The 18,701-nt window shown below is 32.6% G+C and overlaps 1 protein-coding gene across 5 annotated transcripts in view; it reads right to left on the bottom strand.

Moving 5' to 3' along the window:
• ADGB (androglobin) overlaps window positions 1-18,701 on the bottom strand; it is a 221,790-nt gene that overhangs the window by 47,615 nt on the left and 155,474 nt on the right. For 4 of the 5 annotated variants that reach the window (XM_034963048.3, XM_055114197.1, XM_055114196.2 and 1 more), the window contains exons 27-29: window positions 18,269-18,453; window positions 6,889-7,088; window positions 1,849-1,960 (exon numbers count right to left, since the gene is read on the bottom strand). In XM_034963048.3, the coding sequence (XP_034818939.1) occupies window positions 1,849-1,960; window positions 6,889-7,088; window positions 18,269-18,453 (497 nt within the window). The remainder of the gene's footprint in view (window positions 1-1,848; window positions 1,961-6,888; window positions 7,089-18,268; window positions 18,454-18,701) is intronic. The other variant, XM_055114198.2, reaches the window with a different exon arrangement.

The raw sequence follows: 18,701 nt of genomic DNA, 5'->3' as shown, positions 1-18,701 counted from the left end.
GGGGTGTTGGCTTTAGGAGGGGAAGTTGAAGTAGAATGGGCAGATGTTTTGGCAAAATTCATATTCCATGACTATCCAGGGAATGTGCGAAAGTGTTTTTATGTATAACACTATGGAGCAGTAAGTAGCACAGCCACTTGTTCAAAAAACAAGGTTTGAACACCCCAGTGTCTGCTCTGGAGTTATCCACATAACACACACGAACAGCAAAGAGGCGGCGACTCTGTGGCCCCAGTGCTACCACTTTCTCTTCCTGTGTCTACGTGGAACATTGATAAAACATCACAAAACTTTCTCGTTGAGCCTGAACACAGCCTCAGAATCTTGCCCACACAGCAGGCCAGGATGCCATTAGGATTTACACATACCTGAGGTCACTGGTGTGGCATGTTCGTGCATTCATTCATTAAACACTTATTGACATCTCCCACTAGTGCTAGAGATGCAATGATGAGACCGAGGAAGAACACATCCCTGCCCAATGAGAGAGGAACCTCAGAAGAGGCCGCACAGTGCGATGCTGTTGGAATTTCCGCAGTGTGATGCGTTGCTATGGAAGCACACTCAATACATTTGAGTGGAAATGGGAACTCTTGGTGTCATACATTTTTATAGCTTTTCTTTGAATTTTAAGACACATACTAGAATCTATACCTTCTAATAAAGTAAGCCTCGCAATAACAGTTTTCTCTTAACTTCTATACACACAAACCTTTTTAAGCTCTTTCTTGATCAGGTCCAGGCAGATAATAGAAGCAAGCAAACGCCTGAACAGAGTTGTTGGCAATTAATAAAGAAGGGTAATAATAATAGGAATAGCTTACATGTATCCTTTCATTTACTCATTCAGCTAATATTGTGGGGTGCTTACTGTTCATATGGGATCTAACTAGGGATAATGCAAGGGACGAAACAGGTGAAAATGGACAAAACTCCTCATTCTTCAGGGGCTTGCATTCTAATAGAGAAATATAAATAATAGATAAAATTTACTGTTTCTTAGAGGACGAAAAGGACTAAGAGTTTACGTCTTATCATAAGCGTGTTGTATGTATACGAAAAATTCTGAATGATGACAAAGCCCACTTCGGTGGTGGCTACCATCAAGTGTTTGAACTCAGGTTAATGGGACCCAGGAGGAAATGGAGGCTTTTACATTTTATGTTATACCCTTTTGTATTGCATGGGTTTATTTTATTTTAAAAATAACATGCATATATTATTTTATGATTAGGCAATCTAGCTTAAATTTGAAAGAGAACATAAATAGAAAATACACATTCTTTCAGATTCAATTATTAGATTGCCCAATGGGATATAAAGCTGTTGGAGATTTCCCTTTGATTCTCTTTTTTGAAAGCAACAAGCTTCCTGGCCAGGAATACTAGAGTAGTTTATATTTTGAAAAAATAAACCAGAGTACTCTTTCACTAGAAAATTATTCTTCTGGAATTGAAGAATTTGTGAAATATTTTAAAAGCTTGTATTTAATGCTATATATTCTCAACAAATATGGGCAAATATAATTTTATAAATAGAAAAATGTCATACATTTTTGAAATGTTCAAAAGTATAATCAATTAGTAATTTTTATTAACTAGACAAAATGTGCTTACATTACATCTAACTAATCATATTTTTTTCCTTATAAAAGACAGTAAAAATATTGAAACATATAATCAATTAACACAACAGGAAATGTCACAGGATATAGAGTACAAATTATAATGTGTAATAAAACATCATACAATGATATTTTCATGACTAAATAATCAATTTATTATTAAATATTTAAATATCAACTTATTCAAATGTAAAGTGCATGTTTAAACATTTAGGGTGACATACCTTTGGTATTACTTTTCTTTAAGTCTTTCAGTGCTTGAACAAATGTCAGCTGGCTTTCGGTGAGAGGCCAACTGTTATACAACACCGAACACTGTATAATATACTTGTAATTCTGTGAAATAAAATGCAGTGTTTAAAAATGATAAGAACATACATGGTATGTGCCTAATGTCATTTATTATGCTAGGTACATGATAAATGCAGAATTTTCCAGATCAGACAGTCATAATTTAGTTAAATCATGCTGGATGTTCTCCAAAACTCTGTAACGCTACACTTTATAAAAGTTTAATAGCCTCACATCCCCACCAACACCTGCCACTACCCAACTTTATAATTTTTGCGAGTGCAGTGGGTATAAAGTGAAATCTCACTGCTATTGTATTTTGCATTTTTAAGATTACTATAGAGTTTGAGTATTTTTTCAAAGCTGTTGGCCTTTAGGGTTTTCTCTTCTTTGTGATCATGACACAGAAAAAAATAGTCTCCTACATTATCTATTATTATTTTTATGGATTAAAATTTTACAATTAAATGTTCACTATATCTGGAATTCACCTTTATGTATGATGTTAGCTAGTGATCTAGTTTTATTTCTCTCCATGGAGATGTAATTTTCCTGGTACAACCTACTCAATAGTCCATCTTTTCTTCATTGGTTTATGGTGTTGCCTCTATTCTATATGAAATTTTCATAAAAATATAGATGTTTCTATCTTACTTTCTCTTATTGTTCCATTTACCTATGTATGCATTAATTAATGCTATTTTTACTGCTATATCTTTTTGTCTTTGGAAATACTAAGACACACTTTGCTCTTTTTTCCCCAAGTTTCGTTAGCTATTTGTGAATTGCTATTCATTCCTATGAATTTTAAAGTATCTTTAGAAAATTTCAGAAAAATACAGTGGGAATTTTGATTGGGATTGCATTGAATTTAAAGGCAGATTGAGGATAACATATCTTTATACTGTTATGCCATCTTGCTGAAAAGCATGAAATGCTTCTCTATTTATTCAAGTCATCTGTGTCCATCAGTGGATTGGGTTACTTTCTGTAGCCTTTATTCAAGTGTTAAGCTTTTCTATGTGGAAAACTGATATATTTTTGGTTAATTCCTGGGTGTTTTCTGATTTTGTTGCTGCTATTATTAAAGGCATCATATTCTGATGTCTAATGCATAGTGCCGGTGTAGAGGAACGCTACTGATTTTTGTTTAAGTTGTAGTGGCAGAACAGCATCGTGATTAAGGGCATGACCTCATGAGCTAGAGCTGTCTGGGTTGAAGTCCTGCTTTAGCACAAACCAGCTATTTGGCCTTGAGGAAGTCACTTAAGCTTCCTGTCCTCCAGGTTCCTTGACTGTGAAATACAGATAATAGGAATACTTACTTCAAGAGGCTGAGGTGGGTGGGTCACCTGAGGTCAGGGGTTTGAGACCAGCCTGGCCAACGTGGTAGAGAACCCCTTTGTCTACTAAAAATACAAAAAATATTAGCCGGGTGTGGGGGCATGTGCCTATAATCCCAGCTACTCCAGAGGCTGAGACGAGAGAATCACTTGAACCCCGTAGGTGGAGATTGCAGTGAGCTGAGATCACGCCATTGCCTGGACAATGGAGTGAGACTCTGTCTCAAAAAAGAAAAAGAAAAAAGTCAATGGGGAGAATTCAAGATCTATGTGTGAAGCACATAGTATCAGGTGCATAGTAAGTAATAAGTAAGTCAATATATTAGTTATTACTATTAATGTCTTTGGCAATCTTGCCAAAATCTCTTAGTTCTAAAGTTTGTTTATTCTGTTGTTTTTTCTTGGGCATATGATTATATTATCTGCGAATAATTCAATGATTATTTAGAATAATCTTTTAATTATTTTGTTCTTTGTACATTGTGGCTTTCCATTATCATAATAGTTCAGTATCATTAAATACTAACAATGATAGCAAGCATTCTTTTCTTATTCCAATTTTAATAGGAACACACTTACACGTCCCACATTAGTATAATGGTTTTGTATATGAGATTTGGCCATTAAGTGTAAAATTTTTGGCATGTAACATTTATGATGAAGAAGTTCTCTCCTATGCCTAGTTTGCTAAGAGCACATTTTAGAAATCCATAAATAGGTGTTAAACTTTGTCAAATGTTTCAGGATTATATGATCATTCTCATCTAGTCTATTACTGTAGTGACTAATACTGATAGATTTTCCAATGGTAAAAGATTTCTGAATTTCTGAGAAGAATTCTGTCTGATAGCTTAATACACTGCTAGAATTGGATATCTATTATGTTATTTGCAATTTATCACCTATGTTTATAAATACATTTTATTCCTTTTTGTGTTACCTTTATCTGGTTTTGAAATCAGGATTATATTAATTTCTTAAAAAGGATTGGAAAGTTATATTGTTTGTTTTCTGTAAGAAATTACTTTTTAAAAGTCTATTGGACCTATCCTATAAAGCCAAAAGGGCATATGGTTTTTTGGAAAGGGAAGACTTAGAGGACTTTGAATTATCATTTCAATTTTATTATTCTTTACTGTTTTATTCAGATTTTCTATTTTCTTGTGAATCAACTCTGCGATTTCTCCTCTCCCCCACCCTCAGGAAGTTATGTGTTTCCCCCTCACCCCCAGGTTTAATTTAGTTTAATTTAATTTAATTTAATTTAATTTAATTTAATTTAATTTAATTTTACTGAGACAGAGCCTCGCTCTGTCGCCCAGCCTGGACTGCAGTGGTACAATCTCGGCTCACTGTAACCTCCGCCTCCCAGGTTCAAGCGGTTCTCATGCCTCAGCCTCTGAAGTAGCTGGGATTACAGACACCTGCCACCATGCCTGGCTAATTTTTTGTATTTTTAATAAAGAAAGGGTTTCTCTACCATGTTGGCCAGGCTGGTCTCGAACTCCTAGGCTCAAGTGATCTACCAGCCTCAGCCTCCCAAAGTGCTGGAATTATAGGGGTGAGCCACTGTGCTCACCGCCCCCCTCACCCCTACCACCCTGTAGGTTTTAAATTTGCTGGCACAGAGCTGTTTCTAATACTCTTATTTTTTTAACCCATTGTCTGTTGTTACACCTCCATCCTAATTTTTTGTTCTGTATTTGGTTAATTTATATCTTCTCTTTTTCTCTTTTTCTTAATTGGTCTTACTAGAAGTACGTGTATTTTATTAATCTTTAAAAGTACCCTGGGTTTTATTAATCTTTATTTTTTATTCCACATTTCATTGATTTCTGCTCTCATCATTATTAAAATCCTTTCTTTTATCTTTGAGTTACTTTTCTGTTCTTTTTTTGAATTTTTATTTCAATAGCTTAGCTCATTTGTTTTTAATCATCCCTGCTTCCTAATTAATTAATCTAGAAGCTGCATTGTATTTTTACTACTAAAAATAGTAGTAGTAAACAAATGCTATTTTAGATGTTGTTTACAAATTTGGATTGTTATTGAATCTTATGTATTTCATAATTTATTTTCCAATATTCTTTTAAACTAAAGAATTATTTAGTATATTTAATATATTTTATTTAGTTTTATTATTTATAGGATTTAAAACTCCTTGTTAATTATTAGTTTCTATTTTATTGCATTAAGTTCAGATAACATACTATATGATAGGGATAGTTTGGATTTTATTGAGGCTTCCATTTATTGTCTATTACATGATATTTAAAAAAAATCTCATGTGTGCTAAAGAAGTATATTCTCTGTTTATTGGGTAAAGTGTTCCATATAGATATCTAAATGATTAAGCTTATATTTAGATTTTGTTTTCAAATTCTCACAATTCTATTTACTTCGTTTTTCAGCTTGAACTGTCAGTTTCCACGAGGCATGGGTTAAAAATCTTCAATTATTTATGATTTACTTATCTTTTTATCTCTGTAGTTCTAATAGTTATTGCTTTTTATTTATTGTGTCTAGATAATTAGGTGCCTATATGTTAGTTATGGCCATGTCTACTTGATTTATTCTACCTTTTATTTTTATATAATGTTTCTATATGTATTAAAACTATCATCAGGCCAAGCACGGTGGCTCACACCTGTAATCCCAGCTCTTTGGGAGGCCATGGCAGGTGGATCATGAGGTCAGGCATTCAAGACCAGCCTGGCCAACATGGTGAAACCCTGTCTCTGCTAAAAATACAGAAAATTAGTCAGGTGTGGTGGCAGGCACCTGAAATCCCAGTTACTCAGGAGGCTGAGGCAGGAGAATCACTTGAACCCAGGAGGCAGAGGTTGCAGTGAGCCAAGATCATGCCATTGCACTCCAGCCTGGGCAACAGTGCAAAACTCCATCTCAAAAAACAAACAAACAAACAAACAAAACACTATCATCACAGCTCTCTCTTGGTTCATATTTGCCAGGTATGTTTTTCTAACATTCTATCATGCAACTTTCTACAGCAGTTTGTTTAAAATAGTTAGATCTTATTTTTATATAACTTTAAATTTTTAGCATTTTAGTTGATTAATTTGATCTATTTGGATTTATTGTAATTTCTGTGATATTAACATTTATTTCTGGCATTTTCTTTTCTATTCCTTTAATTTAATTTAAACTTATTTTACTTTTTGGTTTCCAATGGCTAGGTCATGCCTTTGTCTGCTGTTTTATAAATATATGCATTATCTTTTTTCCCTTTAATTGTAAGCACATACAAATTAAGTTTTATTAATATATGACCCTTAATATGTGACATTTATTAATATGTGACCCACAAAGTTATATAGCTTCTTATAACCCAACTATAAAATTAGATAATTACAGGTACATTATAGAGTTCATGTACATATTAAATTTGCCAAGATGTATTCATGTACATATTAAATACATCTCTGTGCCAAGATGTATTTAAAGATCTTGGCACAGAGAAACTGTTCAAGACTCTCTTATTCTTCAATTCTGGCTATACATTGGCTATACATTGGCACATTGTATATTGACTATTTTTAGGGAAATGATTGTTTTGTTTTATGTTAGGGTTTTAGGAACAGTCCAATTGAACAATTGTTTTTAATATACCTGCAGTGGTATGCTGGAACTGTCTTCTCTAGTGGGTGTACTGGTAGTTTCCTCCTCCACAAGGGGTAGACCAATGTCTTGTATTGCACTTACAGCTCTACCCTTGGGGGATTTCTGAATTCCCTGAGCAGCTTTCTTCTTAACATACACTTCTTGCTCTTTCTTGGATGCAGAGTGAAATGAAAGAATGTGCTTGCTAGCTGAATAGGAGAAATACTAAGTTAAAGTTAAAATATGTGATATACATAGTTATTACTGACTAAATCAGTTACATTCCTTTATAAAACACTCAAAGGAATAGGTCAATTCTTTTGTTTTAGTGAGATAAAAAACAGTGTTTTTGGTTTATTGATCTTAAGGAAATCTATTATAATAGTATGTGACATGCACAGAGCAATGTATATTCTGAGTAACCACTTATTTCTAAAATATATACAACAGTTCAACAATTTCTCATTTATTTTGTGCCACTTGAATGACCCTAAGCTAACGCCACACACTGATTTTCTGTGTTTAATGCCACATATGTATGTTATCACACTTATAAAAGACTTTCTCTTTAATTTTCAATTTTTAATTATTTTCTAATTAACAGATCATATAAGTACTGCTGATAGGTTTAAAAATGGAAATGTGGTGAAGAATTTTTAATTTTCAATTATTTTCTAATTAACAGATCATATAAGTACTGCTGAGAGGTTTAAAAATGGAAATATGTTGAATGTTATTAATTAATTCATCAAACATGTATTGAAAAAACATAAGTGACTGACACAGGGATATTCTAATTCCAGCCATGACATTGGGCTTATTCTCGTACCACAAAAAATGATAAAAATGGACAAAACGTATAAAGCAACTATTTTTAGCCACCGGAAAATATACAGCCCAGGATTGTGATCTTTGAGACAAGGGAAACATACAAAGTGACCTCTTGATTTCCAGAGATTTCTGCCTGCAAGCACCTTCCCAACTGTATACAGGGAAGTACAGCCCAAAGTAGTGAACAGCAGTGCTGCTAGGTTTAGGAAACAAAGATGGGTGAGCGGGGCTCCCGCAACAAGTAAAATTTGAGGTAGGATACCAGAAGGGAGTATATGAGCAGTTAAGGAGCTCAGAAATAGACATGGTGTCCACTTGAGTCTTTAGCTGAATTCTAAACTTCATTTGTGCAAACACTCAACAATACCAGGCAGACAATAACTACTGGGGGGCTGTGAGCTTAATGAAGATTCTGGTAGTTCCACAGTGTTGAGAGACATTGAAATTCTGACTTGTCAAAATGAAGGGAATTCAATGAATATGCAGAGCATTCAGTTGAGACCCAAGAAAGGCCAAGCTTTAAGAGTAGAGCTACCCTAACACTAGAGTCATGGCAACTCTAGAACTGACTTACTAAGCTCAGGACCAGGATCAAGCTGCCAATAAATTAACTGCCCGCCAGAACAAGATTCAACACTCTTTCAATTAAAAGAGCATAATCTAGACTCTTAGCAGTGTAGCACGCACAATATACAGCACACAATCAATTTGATATATGAAGAAGCAGAAAATGTGACCATAACTTGAGAAAATAGTCAATAGAAATAGATATGAAGCTGATAAAAATGTTGGACTCATCAAACAAGGACTTTAAAATAGCTATTTAAAATGTGCTTAAGGATTTATGGAAAAAGATGAACATACTGAGTGAACAAATGGTGAGTATCACAGAAAAATGAAATATATGAAGAATCAAAATGAAATTCCAGATCTGACTATATCTGAAATAAAAAATATCTGGATAGACTTGAACAACATTTTGTCAAATTCAGAAGAAAAGATTAGTAAACTTGAATACAAGCAATAGAAATGATTGAAATAGAACCACAGAGTGAAAAAACTTCAAAAGAGGATAAGTGATTCATGGTACGATATTGTGGGAAGTGAAATAGTGACCCCCCCAAAAAAATATGTCCACCCAATAACTTAGAATGTGACCTTATTTGACATAAGGGTGTTTGCAGTTCTAATTAAGAAAACGATCCTAAGAAGACATCAACCTGGATTAGGATGAGCCCTAAATCCAATGATGGGTGTCCTTAAAGGTGACAGAAAAATGGTAAAACATGGAGACATACAAATAAGAGGGTCATGTGAAGATGTTGACAGAGATAGGCAGAGTTAAGTTGTCTCAAGACAAGGAATACCAGGATCCACCAAAAACTAGAAGAAAGGAGGAAGGATTCTCTCCTAGAGCTTTCAGTGGCAGTATGACCTAGACAATATGTTGATTTCAGACTTCTGCCTTCCAGAACTGTAAGGGAATGAATGTTCATTTTATTAAGCCATCCACTTTATGTAGTTTGCCGTAGCAGTCCTGGAGAATGAATAAAGATATCAAATTGCATAGAGTATGTATTTTTAGTCCTAGGTAGAGCACCACTAAAAATAAAATACTTAAATATGAAAATAGTAAAGTATATGCACACTCTGCTGACTCACAATATAAATGTTGCTGACAGAAATTGAAGATAAAATTGAGGGATGTACTGTGTTCATGGACCAGAAAGCTCAGTTTTGTTAAGAAGTTAGTGCTCCCCAAGTTCAGTGCAATCCAAATCCAATTAAAATATACAATTTTGAAGAAAAGGCAGTGTTGGAGGAAGAGTAGTTATTTAGATCAATTGATCCAGAGTCCAAAAGTAGACCTATACACACATGGTTAAGTGACTTTTGACTAAAATGTCAAGGTAATTCAATGGAGAAAATATCATCTTTCCAATACGCAGTGCCAGAAAAACTGTATATCTACATGGGAATAAAGATAATTTTGACTGCCTACCTTAAACCATACATAAATATTATTTCAAGATGCATCATTGAAATAAACATGCATGCTAAGATTATAAAACTTTTAGAATAAAACATGAAAGAAAATATTCATGATCCTAGATTAGGTAAAGATTTCTTAGATAAAATACAAATAGCACTAATTTTTTTAACAACTCCAATTTTATAAAAATTAAAAGCTTTTGCTCTTCTAAAGTTGCTGTTAAGGAAGTGAAAAGACAAACTTAGACTAAAAGATCATATTGGCAAAGCATACATTTGATGAAGAACTTGTATCCAGAAGATACAGAATATATGAAGAACAGGTTAATAATAATAAAGACAACTCATTAAAAATGTGGGTGTAATGTGTGAATAAATTCTTCAATCAATAAGTTATACACATGTTCAGTAAGCACACATAAGATGCTCAACATCATTAGTCATAAGGGAAATGCAAATTAAACTACAAAGAAGTAGTACAATATATAAGCTAGAATGATGGATTAAAAACATTGACAGCAATAAATGTGAGAAAAAATGTGAGAAACCAGAACATTTATACCTTGTCGGGAATGTAAAATGATACAATCCATTTGATAAACTGTTTACCATCTTAAAATAAATGTATACATATGTCAAACACTGACATACTAATTCAACTCCTGAATATTGATCCAAGTGAAATGAAAACATAAGTCCAAAAAAGGATTTGTACAAGCATGTCCTTATCAGCTTGAGTCACCATATCAAAAAACTCCAATAAACCCATATGTCCAATAGGAGAATGGGTAGACAAAGTGTGGTATCTCCATACAATGGAATTAATACTCAGAAACATAGATAGAAATAGAATAGTGTTACATGCAATAACATGGATATAACTTAAAAACATTATGCTGAGCAAAAGAAGCCGGTGTCAAAAGACAAATACTATATGGTTCCAATTTTATGAAGTTCCAGAACAGGCAAAGCTAGTCTATTGTGATGGAAATGTGAACAGTGATTGCCTCTTTGAGGGTGAGGAAATTGAATGAAAATGGCCTGAAGTATCTTCTGGGTAACAGAAATATTTGATATCTTGTTAGGGGTGTGGGTCACACTAAAGTATGTACTTATCAAAACATTGATTTATACTTTTTGCTGTATATAAATTATACTTTAATAAAAAATTAAAAATGTATGACACAAAGGCCCTGTCCTTTACTTCCTTCCATCCATTAGTCATTAATTCATAACTCATTATTTTTACAAAAACATTAGAAACACATAGGTAAAAGGGCAAATTTCCCTAATGTATGAGACTCTACAAATCAGCTAGAAAAAAATAGCTAACTTCAATTAAAAAATGGGAAAGCACTTAAAATTTTGCAAAGAAGGTAATACAAAAAGAGGAAATATATAACACATAAAAATTTGTTCAAACCTCACTAAAGACAAATGAAACATAAATTAATATTTGTAGCGTTCAGATAACAAAAGTCAAGAAATATAACTGTCAATCAGGGGAGCATGGATAAAGGAGGATAAATTTACTCAAACTCCAGTAGAGGGCAACTGGACAATGTATAAGAAAATAACAATGCATGCACCCATTCATTGACCTAGTAGTTCTACTTCTAAACATTTATTTCATATATATGCATGTACACATTCAGAAAATTAGATACACAGGTTATTTGTTAAAATTCATCCTTGAATTTTAAAGATTGGGCATATCACAGATCACTCTCTGTAGGAGCCTAATATAACCATATGAAATAAAATATTGTATTATTCCTAGCCTATAGGGCTTCCTCAAATACTCAGTTATCTAGAATGTAAATTTTATGGAAAATTATAAATTTCCCAAATTACAAATTTTAAAATTAGAAATTTTACAAAATATTCAATATTACAAGTTTTAAATTGACCTTATACCATAAGTATTAGTATAAGATTTTATTCTTTAAAAATTATAAGATATACAGATATTCTGTAAATTCCTATGATATGATACAGAACAGATATAAAGAAGTCTGTATATAAGATCTGTGACTGGCTCATTTTGAACTTCTGCATCCTTGCAATGAAGTTTTATCTTTCCTTTAGCACGTGGTAAGAGTGTTTGTGTACAGAATACCTATCAAAGTAGTGTGTACCTTGATATCCTGTAAAGACACACACACAGATTTTTTGCAACTATTAGTATTTATGTGGGGGTACTCCAGAAATACATACAGTAAAGGATATGTAAATAGATTTGTTTCCAAGAGAAGCCACGGAAAAGTGATTATTTTTAAATTCAGTGTCTTTTATATCACTCATAGACACAAATTAATAGCATCAATTTAAAAACAACACCCTGTTTGAAGTCTAAATGAAGAAATTATCTAATGTACAATAATAGTTCTATCATATGGAGAAATCTTTTAATCTTTTTTGTGAAAAATAGAAGAGGTCATGAATAAATGGAAATAGCCTTTCCTTGCATGCAAATTCGATATTGTAACAATGTCAGTTTCCTTAAATTATAGTATCTATATATTCAAGGCAGTCAGAAGAAAAACAATGATTTCTGTGTGTTTTGAGAAAACTTGAAAAACTGTATTAAAGTTCATCTGGAAATACTAATGGTAAAATAGAAATATCATGTAAAATAAGAGCCATTATAGATGTTGGCTCTACTTTTGGATCAATTTCTGATCTCTGACCCAGTTACTCTTCCACTCAATTTTTCTGTATCTTTCTTGGCCAGAAGTAAACCTATAAAAATTGGTTTTAAATACTTATGTATACTTCTCTTATAAATGGTACATTTTGAATGAAATAATGATTAAACTAGATGACAAACTATAAACAGTGTTACCTGCAAGAATTTGAAACTAAAAATTGCAGAGAAAATTGGTGGTGGTAATTAGCTAATTAAAGAAAAGCATGAGGTCATAAATAGCACAGGAGAGCTGCACAAAAGTGCCCACTAAGATTTTCGAATTGAGTTCCCTCTGTGAACTAAACTATAATACCGGTGTAAAATGTATCAAAATAAAGAAAACAGCCATTTTAAAGAGTTAAAAACAGCATTCTGACTGACAAAACATGTCTGATAAATGGTCTTAACATATCTAAAGAAAAAACTAGAAATGGAGTTGGGCAAGTTTGAATGAGAAACCACAAAGGAGTAATGCAGCCTAAGTGCTGAGAACAACCCAGGAGATATTCAGGGGTGAAGGACAAGTGATGGGAGAAAGAAGACATGCTCAAAAGAACTGAAAGTACTACAGCTTTGCCCAAGCTCAACCCTACTAATATAGTACATGCATATCCCACTTCCCTGTGACTTAAACACTGCACTTGTGCCCTAATTATATCATCCCAGTGTGGTATTTCTTCAATTCTCCTCAAAGTCTTATTCACACTGGAAAGGCATATCCCTGGGTTATGACAACAATTCACACGTTATTTCCAAGGTTAATAGGACAGGATGAAGACAGCCTTCCTGTAAGGGCTTCTATTTTTCTTTCCAAATAAAAAGCACTCTAAGGATTCTTATTTATTTAAAATTATTTAAAACATTAAAATTTAAATTTAAAGTAAAAAATTTAAATTTTAAAAGTTTTAAATTTAAATAATTTAAAATTATTCTAAGGATCAGAACAGAAGGATCCTTACTTCTTTGTGCGTCTTACTGTCCAAGTAAGCTTCAATATACTATTCATGGAAGGCTGGAGTTAAACTCCCTGCTAAGACCATTGGGGTATTGTACAGTAACTAGTAATTAAAAGAATGACAGGAACAAAAGACTTTTCTACAAGTGGATATCATATAATATACAATTTTTAAAAGAGAGATAGAGTATGCTCAAAGATCCATGCAGAATTAAACAGTCAAGGAACAGAGATAAATTCAATCTATATAAGCATTTAATAAATATATTATTAACATATTTGTTCACTATACATATTAATTAGAATGTGTAAAAAATTCCCAATAAAATAATTGTAAACCAAATCTACTACTATTAAAAACCACCACAATCAACTAGGGTTTATTCTAAAATAGCAAATATTATTGAATATTGAAAATATTTATATAATTTATAATAACTATAAATCAAATGGGGAAATACAAATCGTAAAAAACACTTGGTAAAAGTAAATATGTTTTATAAATTAAATTTTGTAAATGATGCAACATATAATACAAAGAGTTTTCTTTAACAAATTCCCTCAATCATATTTGTTGATGAATTCTGGGTAAATCATTACAGGCATTCAAAATAAATATAGGAACAGTGGCTCACACCTGTAATCCCAGCCCTTGGGGAAGCTGATGCAGGTGGATCACTTGAGGTCAGGAGTTTGAGACCAGCATGGCCAACATAATGAAATCCTGTCTCTACTAAAATACAAACATTAGCCAGGTGTCGTGTCACGCACCTGTAATCCCAGCTACTTGGGAGGCTAAGGCACGAGAATCACTTGAATCCAGGAGGTGGAGGTTGCAGTGATCTGAGATCACTATAGCCTGGGTGACAGAGTGAGACTCCATCCCCCCCCCAAAAAATCTAGGAACAAAATAATGATGAACATGTTGATGTCGAGTGGGTAGTACTATTTATTGGGGCATTTAGAAGGGAAATATATTGGTACAGTGGGAGGATGGAAATTATGTTGAGCGAGCACAATTACACTGAGTTATGCAATAAAATCAGAAGAAACTTGAAAGTCAGACTAGAAATATGGAAAGAATGAAATAGGGAGAAACTAATCAGAGGTATGTATATGTAATATTTTACATTCTATAAATCATAATAATGAGATAAATGAAAAACACAGAGAGATTTCAAATAAGCAGTGTTAAAATCTTGATTAAGGTCACAGCCTGAACTGTACTCCTTGTCTCCCTGGAAATGGGATTCTTACCCGACGTTAGTGATCAAAACCAAAAACTGATTTAGGAAACAATACTCAGAAGTAGAGCCACACGTGGCAAGGTCTATCTTGCAGAAAGCTCTGGGGAGAATGGTAGGAAGGATTTGTATTATAGACTGAGTGCCTCCAGTCAAGTTAGTGTAAATAATAAATCCTTCAGTGGTACCCTTCATCCCACTAGCTAGGAGCAGTTCCTGGATAGAACACTGGACTGGGAAAAGACAGAGACTCAAACTACTGAAGCCTGTGTAAGATGATGGGATATCAAACAATTTGCAGTGATCTGTTGCTCAGCTTATACTCCCTAATTTGCCAGTAGTTGTTAAAGAGAGAGGGACAGGGAGTCAAAAGTCAGTGTCACCACTGGAATCTGTATTGCTCTGGAATGCCCACCTATATAACTAAAACAAAACAAAACAAACAAACAAAAAATACAGATATTAGGTAGAAAAGGGATATAAAGATTTTTACATATAGAAAAATAACAGTTATTTCTAGTAATTTGCTTGTAGGTTTAATCAAAATAAACACTATCGGGGAAAAAGTTCAGGAAGGGTGCTGATTATGAAATAGCTTTGCAAAGGTCAACTAGAAGATGTAATCAATTAAGAAATATAATGTGATGGAATAATTCAAAAACATACACATCAAAATTAATGTAAATGGACTGCATTCCCCCATTTTAGAGACAAGAATCTTGCATTTTATATTAGTCTGTCCTCACACTGCTAAAAATAACTGCCCGACTAGATAATTTATAAAGGAAAGAGGTTTAATTAACACACAGTTCCGCATGGCTGAAGAGACCTGAGGGATCTTACAATCATGGTAGATGAGGAAGGGGAAGCAAACACATCCTTTTTCATATGGTGACAGGAGAGAGAAGTGCAGAGTGAAGGGGGAGAAAACCCCTTATAAAACCATCAGATTTTGCGAGAACTCACTTACTATCCCGAAAATAGCATGGGGGAATAGCATCCCATGGTCTAATCACCTCCCACGAGGTCCCTCTCCCAACATGTGGAGATTACAATTTGGATTATAAATCAAGATGAGATTTGGGTGGGGCACAAAGCCAGTTCATATATCATTGTGTAGAAAAAATATCCATTTACAAGAGAAAGACTCACAGCAAAAACATGTAGAGGATGGAAACTAAACAGATGAACAGTATTAACAGGCAAATAATAGCAAAAGGAAGAATAACAAAAGGAAGAATCAGTGATAAGAAATCCTGTTAAAGTTAAGAGAAGGTTGCTTTATGTTTATTTTAAAAATATAATACATGAAAAATATAAAGCAAATATGAAACTTACATAACTAGCAACATAGCATATAAATATGTAAAACTAAACATATTAGAGTTAGAGATGTTATCACACATTTAAAAATAAAAATAGGTGATCTTAATACACGTCACTAAGAAATTTTCACACCAGTTAAAGTATAAATGACAACCTTGACATTTTAAATATCATAATTAGCAAGTTTGACTTTTATGAAAGTGTATGTGTGCATTTAGACATCAAACTACCTCCAAAATAGAGTTCTTTTTAAACCTCAGTGGGACAGTAATCAAACTTGATTTGAATCAGGAAACTGGAAAAACACCAGTCAAATCCTCAAAGTAGAAAATATATCTACACTTTCTAACTCCACAGAATTCAATTAGAAATTAACAGAAATAGGGTAAATAAAGCAATTTTATTATTTAGAAATTCTAAAAATGTTATAAATGCTAAGGTTAAAGAAAAAGTAAAAAATAAATCATAGCCCATGGCTAACATAACACTACATAAAACTTTTATAGCATTCTAAGTTATAAAATATAATAAAACATATGTAGCCAGAGTTAGAAAAATGTATAGCATTAAGTATATTCATTTAAAAACAAGATTTAAAACATGAAATAAAATTGCAACTGGCAAAGCTAGAAGAAAAAGCATTTGACTAAATTTTAAAAATAAAGAAATGATTTTAAAAGATAAATATAAATATTGACAAAGTAGATTATAAATCTAAAAGAGCCATTCGGGTTTGAATAATAAATCCAATTCTTTCTAAGAAAAGACCAATACAGAGTAAATTCAAAAAAGTCTGATTAGGAATAAATTAAAAATAAATAAAAAAGAATACATTATATTTATACAAACCCATTGAGAAGATACTTAAAAATTTTAAAAATCCTTTATGCAAATTTATGCAGATAAATTGAAAATACTAAATGAATATGTACTTTTCACTAAAAATATATTCTATAAAAATGAAAGGCAGTTAAAAAATAACCTTGGAAATTATTTTCTTAAATAGCGAATAAACAAATGAATGTCTCTCCCCTAAAAACATCAGATTTAGAAAGTTTTGAGGACAAATATAATAAATTTTTTAAAAAGAAATGAATCCTGGAGAATTTAAAAGTCTCAAAAATAGAAAAACTACAAAGTTCTCAAATTAATTTCAAGTATTCATTATAATTTTAGCTTAAGAACTAGAAAAGAATAATGTACAGGTGCACATAAAGAAAAAAACTCTCATAGAGATAGAAAGTTATGGTTATGATCCAACAAACTGAGTAAAATTATATATTCTAAACATAAGAGTATGTTAAAACATCATGGCCAAATAGGTTTTATTCTAAGAATGCAAGAGTGATTCAAAATTAAAACTAAACTTATTAAACTCAAAGGAGTAAACTTTGATGATTTCTATAAACAACAACAAAAAATAACTAATAATGTTCCAAACCCATTCAATATTAAAATTCACAGCTATCAATAGAAGGAACTTTCTCAAGTTTCATAAAGTCTAATTATTAGAAGCCACCAAAAAAGATAATTAATGATAAATGTCCCAAGTGTTCCTCCTTAAGAAAAGGAAATACATCATCATCTCTTATTTAACCTTGGTTTGGAGGTCCCAGCCAAGGCCACAACAAATAAAGTTATTATTTTAAGAAAGAAGAAATATCAATGGGCAAAATAGGTAAGAACTCAGTTTTGCTTAAAATCTAAGTGCAAAAATGGAGAATGAAGGCATAAAAGCCAAAATATTTAGTGTGTTTTGGCAAAAAAGCTAAAATATTAACTTTTTTTCTGAGTAGCACGATTATAAGGCATTTCTTGTTCCCTTGTTTGTAATTTTCTATTTTTCCAAATATGCTACATTGGTAATGTGTGATTTTTACAGTCAGAATCAGGTTACTAACATAACTAAGTAATACACCTCAGAGTAGTACTGCTAACCATTATTTCCAAAATTATTTTATTTATTTAATAACTCATTAAGAATAATATATTGCAAGTAGTAACTTTAGTTTTTGTTAATTTTAGTAAGTAGAATATTTTCTGAAAATGAATTATGAATTTAAAAAGGTAAAAATATTCTTTCAAAATAATAAAAATTTGACTTCTTATTAAGAAGGCTCATATAATAGGAAAGTAAATTTTTCTCCAAGATGAAAAGGCTTTAAAATAAACCTATAATGATTTTCAGAGCCTAATTTGACATGCAAATGCTATACTTGTAATATTTTACTGTACTATGAAGTTTCATAATGTAAGTGGTTACTTGCTACTTTATTTTCATTTTTAAAGTGTCATGAAAACACAAATATCCATTTATGAATCTAACTATCCTGTTCATAAAGGTACACTTACACTGGGAGCTCAAACCTTTCTCACTCTTCAAGAAGTGAAAGGCTGGGATTATAGCTTGGCCTTTTCCAATGGAGCTCACCATAGTTTCTTCATTTTCTAGGACCTGCAGCTTGATGAATGCATCTGGTTTGGATGTGCGTACCTGTATTGTAGCAGGTTGTGGTGTTAGAACTTTAACTGAATACCTGTAAAGAAAAAAAAGTTAACATTATAAGCAAGCATGTTGGTCTTTCTCTCAAGTCAGTAAGTGAGATAGTTTGGATATGTCCCTGCCCAAATCTCCTGTCAAACTGTGACCCTCACTGTTGGAGGTGGGGCCTGGTGAGAGGTAATTGGATCTTGGGGACAGGTTTCTCACGAATAGTTTAGCACCATCTACTTGGTGCCATTCACATGACAGTGAGTGAGTTGTCATGAGATCTGGTTGTTTAAA

The sequence above is a fragment of the Pan paniscus genome, chromosome 5 (genome assembly GCF_029289425.2).
Source record: "Pan paniscus chromosome 5, NHGRI_mPanPan1-v2.0_pri, whole genome shotgun sequence".
Classification (NCBI taxonomy): domain Eukaryota; kingdom Metazoa; phylum Chordata; class Mammalia; order Primates; family Hominidae; genus Pan; species Pan paniscus.
This window is presented reverse-complemented; position numbering and strand designations above follow the sequence as displayed.